The following is a 9505-nucleotide window of genomic DNA, read 5'->3' as shown; positions in this document are numbered from 1 at the left end:
AGGCTTGTCCTGCCTCTGGACAGAATTCACTTGTATGTCTACAGACTGGAATTATTTTCTGTGGCTTTCTGTTATCTATAAATTAGATGGAGTCCAGATGACTGGAAGGGTATATTCTAAAAGTACAGTTTTCCATTGAAGTAACAATTCCTTCCCCCACCCCCACCCCCAGCCCCACCCCCCCAGATAAAAGGGGAAAAAAGTGCAGTGCAACATATTTAGAAATGTTATAAAAACCTAAAACATATCGTCTCTAGTAATAAAGTTGATTGCGCCTGCCACTGCCTCCACTGTCCCTAATTACTCCATACACTTGTGGCTTCCTCTCCCTGCTCAGACCTGCGAGCTCCCCCAGTCACAGGGCTGGCACCTTCCATCCCCTGCGCATCTTCCGTCTCCTCCTCCCTACTCTCTGCATTTTCGCCGCCACGGTGGGGTCTCATGCTAAGTCAGTAGGAGATACTGACAAATGCTTGCCGAATAAGGGAATTCATTAATTTTGTATGAAAAGGACGGGTCTTCTCTGATAGTACTTTAAAATCTTTTTTTTTTTTTTAATTTTTAGATAGTTTGAAAGGCAGATGTGATCATAACCGTTCATTTTCCCTGGCACTGCGAGTCAAGACCACACCACAAAATCTAATAAAAATGTTACAGTTATGCATGTTAACGAATACTTTGACATGTATATGTGGTTATATATGTCTGCAAAGTTAGTCATTAACTGAATGAACTAATTTTTAAAATATTTAAATAATCATAAATATTTATTCTGTAACAGGGAAACCGTATGTATTCAATACAAAGGAAAGAAAACTAGACAAATGCCCATTTGCTCTTAGCTCTATTGAGAAACTTTCAGGTGTGTTTCTTTGGTGCCGTGTACTCCTTCGATTAGCCTGATTGTTAATTGGACTTTACTTTGTGCCTTATAGATAGAACTTATATTCAAAGTTATGTTATTCCACAGCTCCAATTTTTCATAATATTTAACTATCTGAATGCATGTATATAAATATATATTTGTGTTCTTACCTGAATTAATTTTTCTCCTTCTAAATTTTTCTCTAATAATCCGTTTGTTTTCGAATTGGGTCCTATAAAACGTCAGGATATTACCAGATGTCTCTACAAATCACCAAAATAACATGTGATCTAATAACCCTGCTTCACCTGCTTCGTGATCACCAGACAGTATCCCAGCCCCAGAGACTGGGATTATGATCCAGGAAATGAACACAGAGTCCTTCTGTATCTTGAAAAATTTGAAGACGTTTAAATCCTTATCATCTCTGTATTAGTTTGTCTTGATATCCAATGGGCCATTTCTAATTTTTACAAAACTCTTTAATTTAGGAGTCCATGATTAGAGAAAATAATTTAATTCTAACTAGGTCCAAGAATAGCAGAAGGTCTGCTTCTCAGTTTTAAATATCGTGTCTTTACAAATATAATCCAGTATCATGTTAGCCTGTTTAGTAGCATGCCAGCATTAACATATTCCAATTATGTTTCCTCACCTAACTGATTAATGCTTAACTGAAGAATTCTAATCATGTGAATTATAAGGGAGAACATCGCTATTTCCTTCTATCCATCTAAAAGGTTTTAGGAGAATGCACTGCCGCATAATATCCTAAAAGAAATTGATCATACTTTTCCTGTAATAAATGTTGTTCTGACAGTAAAGCATTAGTAACCAATTGATAACCTAGCAACAATATTGTGATCCCTTTAGATAATTAATCTTAGCTATTTTCCTGTCAGAAGCAACAGTGCTTGATTTTATGTTGAGCCAGAAAGATTGCCAGTTTTGAAAATTAAAAAGCATTCCTTTTATATTATTCATTCCAGTAACAATTTATGATGGCGCATTTAGCTGCTGAACGCTTGTCAACAAACGTAATTATGTTTCGATATAAACAAGATTGGTGGTTTTACTATGCTGCTCCATCTTTGTTGAGAATGTTTTGATTTAGGTTCAGATTATACAAGCTGTGTATTTATGTGTCACTTTTTCCCTCCTTTGTTAATAGTTTTTTTTTTTGATAATTACTTGTAGGCAAACAAGCATGCATTTAGGATCCTTATGTACGGGAGACGTCAAACGGAGGAGGAAAGCTGCACCTTTGCCTGGACCTACTCCTGCAGCAGGTAAAAGAAAAGGGTCTCAGGGCGGAGCACAGATATAAAGTTCGTAAACCATTAGGAATAAAATATGGATAATTCTTAATCATTTGCACTGAAGAAAAGGCACAGTTACAGGCAACTTAAATCATTTGCATTTGGTGTCAAGAGGTATTGCGTGATCCTTCTGAAGATTTCTCAGGCAGCCAGTCAATAAAATATTTGCTACATACCTGCCCCAACACAAGACTTTGTGCGCGGTATTAAAGGAAACAGAAACTTCAAAGGCTGTGTCTTTGGCCTCAAGAAACTTACAGACTTTTTGGGAAAATAAGGCATAAATAGATGCAAAGGCAAATAACCCCAGAAGAGATTAATAGTAATAAATGCAGAAGTCTAGGATCAGCCTCAGAACGCAAGCCCTGCGTTGTAAGTGATGGAAAGCTGGCCGGGGATGTGGCAGGCTCGTTTCTCGTCCCGGCTCTGCAGCAGTCCTAGCTTCATCTTTCCTTATTTAGACAATGTTAGCATTAGAATAATTAAAAAAAAAAAAAAAAAAAATCTCTCAGCATTTCCACCTTAAAAACCATGTCATTCTAAGAACAAGTCATTCTAATGAATGTGGAATTGGGAAAACCACCAGTGCTGACAGAGAGAAGTCTGTACCAGATGGGACAGGAAGCCTAGCAGGGCAGAGACGCAGGCTTGTTTGTGAAGGGGCTGAATAAGATTAGCACACACTGCAAAATCTCATGCAAGAGCCGTGGTAAGCGGGGCAGAGATAAAAACCAGTGACGGGAAGAAGCCACCTGGGCATTAACTCATAGACATCCACATAGGAATCAATAACAGTTGACCATAATGGGTGTGTGATACAGCAAACTGATCATGAGCAAATGTTTTCAGTATAGGTCCTTGGTCAGTTATGAATCATAGCCTCGGAATCTTGCCTGGGATCCTTACATTCAGATTTATAAACTTCCTCTTAATTTGGGGAACCTTTGGAGGAAAAGTTGTTTTTTTACATAATTAATTATAGAATAAGAAAATAAGATTCACGTCAACACGGGAGTAAGGAGTGAAAAGGGGCATATACATACATACACACACACACACACACACACACACACACACACACACACACACCCTGACATGATAATTTCAAAGGAAATAAAAGATGTGAAGCTTAAATTCTCTATTAGGGGACCTATCCTATAGTTCAGCCTAAAAATTTGAAGAATAATTTAAAATCGAAACACTTATAGTGCTGTTTTTCCATCTATGTGAAGAGCTACATTATGAAATTATGCATGTGGTTATAATATCTTTATCTTCTAGCTGTATTGAATTTTCATTGTGTGTAGAATGTGTTTGTGTTTGTGTAGGATAATACTTTCCCACTTGTTGGGTACTTACTATGTGCCAGAAATTTTAATATTTAATTTTAATATTTAATTTTATCTTTGGAACAACCTTATCAGCTAGCTGTTATTATCATCACTTTACACTATAAAATTAAAATTCAGAGAAGTGTTAAGATCTTCTTAGCTACCTAAGAAGACATAAATTATTGGGTGGCAAAGGGAGGTTTTAAGCCTATATCGACATGGCTCTTGTTCTTTCCATGACAACGTACTTATGGCCTCTTTGTAAGAATATACGTGTAAAGACCCTGTCATTGCATATGTTTACTTGAACCCACTATTATATAAGTTTCCTAGAAAATTTCTCTATTGCTCTGCAGAGATACAGAATATTCTTTAGAATACTTCTAATATATCTCTTTATTCAGGAACATATAGCCACTTTTCGATCAAACACATGTCACAAGTTCTTTGACACTTTCGTAAGGCAGGTGCAACATTCTTTAATATCCCCATTCCAATTGAATGGTTCCCTGAATTCTCTGCAAACATTAGTGGCAGAAATAGTATAAGAACAACCTCAGGAATGTGACCGAAGCACCTCAGTGCCAGCAAGAAGGAAGAGAGAATGTCGCAATAACACTGAACACACGTGAAGTGAGAAGGAGAATACAGAATGGTCGAGGATGATGATATAATGATTTCCACGGAGTGATTTTGACGTTACGCTTCAACAGCATCAGAGGAAATAACTTGTATGGAGTATGGGTATAAACATTAAACTTTAGCCTAAAATATTCATAAGCCCACACCAGCATATTCCAGATGTTATATCTCAAAAGTACTGATTCTCTTAAGATTCAGGATTTTGATTACATTACTAGTTTTTTTTACTTAAAGAGTAAAATTCATAGAAATTTAATGCATTTTTATAATTATTCAAAAAGTAGTGCTGTAGGAGAATTATGATACTCATTTTCGGTACATTTTTAAAATCCATGCATAACTGTTTCTCTCAAAGAGGAAGAGAATGAGGTTATTTAAAAGTCTTCAGTTTTCAAAAGAATATCTTCTAATACTCTAAGGTAAAAATTATTATTCAAATTCAAGTGAGAAATGCATTTGAATAAATACACATTGATAATCAGGTTATGAATCTTAGATCATCTTGTCTCTGGAAATTATAATTTTCAAATTCTAGAATATAGCAACTCACATAAAAAATATCAGTATATTTTTAAGCTTGCAAAGTTGAGTCAGCATGTAGAATTTTTTTTTTTTTTGTCATTTTATAGGGCCTTGCAGACCTCCCCAAAAAAACTTTGAATTGAGATATATTTTCACAGTTCTTCCTATCTTTATTCAGTATTTGATCCAAACTGGAAAAATGCAGGTGAAGATGACTCTCATTTAAAATAGGGAATGAGAGTTATGTTGTTTGATGAGTCTGATTTATATGTGAAATATTACAGCAGGTTTAGAAAAGATTTACCAAAAAATTGTCATAAAATTATAATTAAATACTTTATAATCCCAAACTGAGGTTATACGACAATTTAAGAACCTAAAGATAAAGTTTATATATTGGATACATAATACTTTTTAAAAAGACTTAAAGTCCTCTATGAAATTAATAACCCCAGTTTTCATCATCTTTACCGGCTAGTGTATTGACAATTTTACACACTCTGTTTCAGCAATAGCATCGAAGCATAATTTCAGTTGCTTTGTAAGGCTGTGGACTAGCCAGCAGTGTTATCGGTTGAACATTTATTAATTGTGACAGGAACACCAAATTTATTTCAGTCCTTTAGCTTATTTACTGCTCTTTCACCTTTATATTTTGTATTGACAAAGTAAAATGAATATTGATAAGGTTAGATATTGATTTTTAAACGTATGGCTTGTTCTCTGCCTCGTTCAAAGTCACATACCAAAAGATAGTGGATGTCTCAATAGCAAAGGATGTAGATTTACTATTATAAAATTGAGAACTGTTGAAGCAAGAAGGTTTGCCAGCAGAATGCATTTTATAGTTTGAAAAATGTCATCTGTAAAGGTGAAGAAAGACAGTGAACAAAATAGGAGGAATATTATTAACACATTTTTAAAAGGCAGTCAGCGGTGTTGGTTATGGTCGGTGTTGTTGGTAGAAGTCATAGCTTACCGAGGATTTGATAGTAAAAAGATTTAAATATGTTTATTGAGATATTGTGGCTACCACACTTTAAAAAAATGTTTTGTCCACTATATATTACTACAGTCGTTGCTCTCTACAATTAGTATTTGCTGTTATGTTACTACTTTGCTTTCTATTGAAATAACATTATGAGGAAAACATAGGAGTCAACCATTTTTCTGCCCATTTATACAAAGAGGTGCCTATTGAAGTTTAATATCTTAGATATTGCTGCAAGGTAACTGTTTAACTGTTTTCATGGACATGCAAGTTCTTGGCAAGAGGTTGCATTACAGCTTTTGTGATTTTTCACCCTTTTCCTCTGCATTCTAGTGATACTTCAATAATAAAATAATCTTTATCAATATTCAAGACAATAAAGGCAGGTTGTAAATTATAGTAATGGGTGAAGATTTTTAAAAAGTGCACTTTTAAGGAGGAGTTAATACTGAACATAATCAGGAAATGTTTGGTCTGACCCAGCTCCCTTTCAAGGTGCTATTTGTCTTCAGCTGTCCAAATTTATCTTACCGATAATTATATTTTTATTTCTCTTATCAATGGATCTATAATGACTACTATAGATTATCTTATCTCTTCCAAGATTTTAATACAGGCAGACTTTTGAAGAGGAATTGTTATTAATTTGGAAACCAACCTATGTCTGAACATATAGCAAAAGCCTAATAATTATATAACGTTCCACATCTTGGTTCATGGACCACCAAACCACCTTCCAGGTGTGTGTTTTGGTAGACTCTTAAAAGGCTCTCCATTGCCAGTTGGTACAAGCTACCCCTGTGCCGTGTCCAGGTTTGCTGGTTGCAGAAACATTGAGGCATGTTGGTCAGTGCCCCAGCGGGAAGGGAGCCACACCCGGGAGCTGGCTGCCTGAAGCCAGACCCTCTGGAAAGCTCCATCCTCTGAAAAGGGCAGACTAGAAACAAATCTCACCCATAGGCACAGGAAAGTAAAGGATCTCATTGTTACCTGGGCTCCAAGTGGAACACTGAAGTTTTGTACCCAAGAGCCTACCCTCACAGGAGTTTCTAGTTTAAAATCCCACCAAGCCAAAATGTTAACGTAAAAACCGGTCTTTGAGCAGATGCCCAGCTACTCCAGAGGTACACAACCCCAAGTCTTGAGAATTACCATAAATGAAAAACGACTGAAGATGATCTCATAAAACCAAAGGGAATAACTGGCAGAAGAAAAGACAGACGTGGTAAAGAAGCAAGCAGAAATTTATTATTTTATTATGAAAAATTCTAGCAAAGAAACAAGTAGAAATTTGAGATTAGTTTATTATGAAAAAATCTTGAAAATTATAAACTTACTGGATGAGTTAAACAGCAGATTGGCTACATCCAAAAAAAACAAACAAACTGAATTTTAAGAACAATTCATTTGTTTATTTATTTTTAAGAGCAATTTTAAAGAAACACAGAGGGATAAAAAATAGAGAAAATATTAAAGAATGGCTGGACTTTAAGGAAAATGCAGTTCAACATTTGTCTATCAGAACTTCCAGGAGTAGTAGAAAGAAAAGGGCAGTATAATATTTAAGAGAATATTGAAAGAATTCAGTGAATTCTTACAACTGAAGAAAACATGAACTTTTATATTCAAAAAGTACAAGTTTTTATCAGGAAATAGTATAAATAAAGACATACCTAGACACATTGTAATAAAACTTCAAAACACCAAAGCCGGAGTGAACTTAAGAGCAGCCAAGGAGAAGAGCTAGAACCTATGAAGGGATGAAGTCATACTCCTTAGTAGCAGGAGTACAATGCAGAAGATGAGGTAATACTTTCGAAGCGCTGAGATCAAATAATGGAATCAAGGTGGAGTTTTATATCCAGTGAGACTGTGTCCCAACAATATTTAGAGGTAAAGACCAATCTTACTAAATTTAATACCTCAGGCAGAAAAATGGAATCCATAAAGACGAATGAAAATCAAGAAGGAATTGTGATCGAAGAAATTGTTAAATGTGCATAAAACTAAACCCTAATATTGAAAGTATAAAAATAATGAAGATGGTGACAGATATTATGCAGATGATTTATTTGGGTATGTAAAAGTAAGATGGAACTGAAACTCTAGACAACAGTAATATGTAAAGTGTGAGGGAATGATAAGTCAAGTATGCGTGTTGACATTTAAAAGTAGTCGCTAAAACATTAGAAATATAATATATAATTTTCAAGCTAGTATAAACAGGCAATAGATGCCAGAAAGGAAGAAACAAAAAATGTACAGAAAAAGCAAGGTAAATAGCATTAAGTAAAATAAAAATCAATCCTGAAATGTCAGTAATCACAATAAATGTAAATGGAGTAAATGCGTTAGTTAATTTCAGAGAGTATCATAACGGCTAGAATAACAACACTCAATATATGCCATTTACAATAAATACAACTAAAATGTAAGTTATAATTTAAATAGAAAGTCAAAGCCAGAGTTGCTGGGTTTATAACAAAACACACTCTGAGGTTTTTAAGGGAGGTTGAAGCACACTCTCCAGACAGACTTGCTGTGCTAGTTTTTCTAGGAGTCTGAAATGTGTGAATAGAATAAAATCTCAGCCCTTTGGGAAAATGTGGCGGATGAAATAATCGAGCAGTAGAAAGTGTTGGTGACATAACATTTTAAGTTCCATGTTCAGTCAGTAAGAAGTTACAGACTCAGGTATCCTAAGTTTACCTGTAAAGTGGAGCCAGTGATAACTTCTCAGTCTGGTAAGAAAGATCAGAAGAAATACGGATATGAAAGCGTTGGTAATCTCTAAGAGCTGCAGACATTTATATTCTAGGTTATCCAGGTATTTCAGCGTGTGTACGCTCTGCCTTGTCCACATGCAGATTGAGAGAAGTTAATATTACAATTCACATATAATCCAATTAAAATTTTTTTAATGGCTCGAAACATAAGCTCTACTGAAATGGTTTGTTTGCTAGTAATTCTCATAGGGAGGCAATGCAGGTAATGGAAAGTGTAGGTTTCAGTAAACCAAAACCGAAGTTTGACTTAGCATGTGTGCTCACTGTGCGCTCATTCTCAAGTTACGCCATCTTTCTGAGGCCGGTCGTAACTGCCGCCTGGCACAGTAGTTACAAGGAATGGAGATAGGGCTTGTCACATGCCTACCAAAGAAACCATGTGCCAGATACTCAGTAGGCAGACCATAAATGTCCCGATTAGACTATAGCAAATAAACATCCCTGTATGCCTGCCGAAGCAATGCAATTCTATTGAGACTTTTTTTTTTTTAGTTTTCTGAAAACCCTATTCTTTGATACAGAATCATTCCATAAGAAATATATTTATGGATAACCAAATCACCTGTTAAATGAAAGCACTCCTTTTCCAAACACATCAACACAGACCATGTCTCTCATTCTGTACATCTTGTTCGTCGCTTAAGAAAAGAAAAAGAAAAAGCTAGTTTTACATGAAATTTTCATTACACGGAAACAAAGTGCCTTGTATTTTTAAGCCACTAACTATCCGAACTGATTTTATTTAACAAAATTTACATGAAAATGTCTGCGATATTGCAGATAAAATATAGAATGGTCTGAATTAGTGAGGCTTTTCTCTATTAAGAAATGGAATGATTAAAACATTTGACAAAAAGTAGTTAACACCTACCCCTTTCTCTCATCTCAGGCCGTGCTTATTGCTATTTCTTTAACAGTCATCAAAAACCCATGTTCCTGAATTAGTGAGAACAGAGGACAATATTATAACTTGCCATTTTGATAACACCGCTAATAACAGTTGCCCTGTCTCTTGGCTGGCTAGTAATGGGGAAAAGATGATGGAAGAA

At 35.3% G+C, this 9505-nt stretch overlaps 1 protein-coding gene across 3 annotated transcripts in view; it reads left to right on the top strand.

Moving 5' to 3' along the window:
• The window catches only part of GPATCH2 (G-patch domain containing 2), a 150585-nt gene that overhangs the window by 131766 nt on the left and 9314 nt on the right, over positions 1-9505 (top strand). For all 3 annotated transcript variants that reach the window (XM_011366120.2, XM_011366122.2, XM_011366121.2), the window contains exon 9: positions 2063-2154. In XM_011366120.2, the coding sequence (XP_011364422.1) occupies positions 2063-2154 (92 nt within the window). The remainder of the gene's footprint in view (positions 1-2062; positions 2155-9505) is intronic.

The sequence above is a fragment of the Pteropus vampyrus genome, unplaced genomic scaffold (assembly GCF_000151845.1).
Source record: "Pteropus vampyrus isolate Shadow unplaced genomic scaffold, Pvam_2.0 Scaffold121, whole genome shotgun sequence".
In the NCBI taxonomy this organism is placed as follows: Eukaryota; Metazoa; Chordata; class Mammalia; order Chiroptera; family Pteropodidae; genus Pteropus; species Pteropus vampyrus.
The sequence above is the reverse complement of the archived record's forward strand: the minus strand, read 5'-3'. Positions and strand labels throughout refer to the sequence as shown.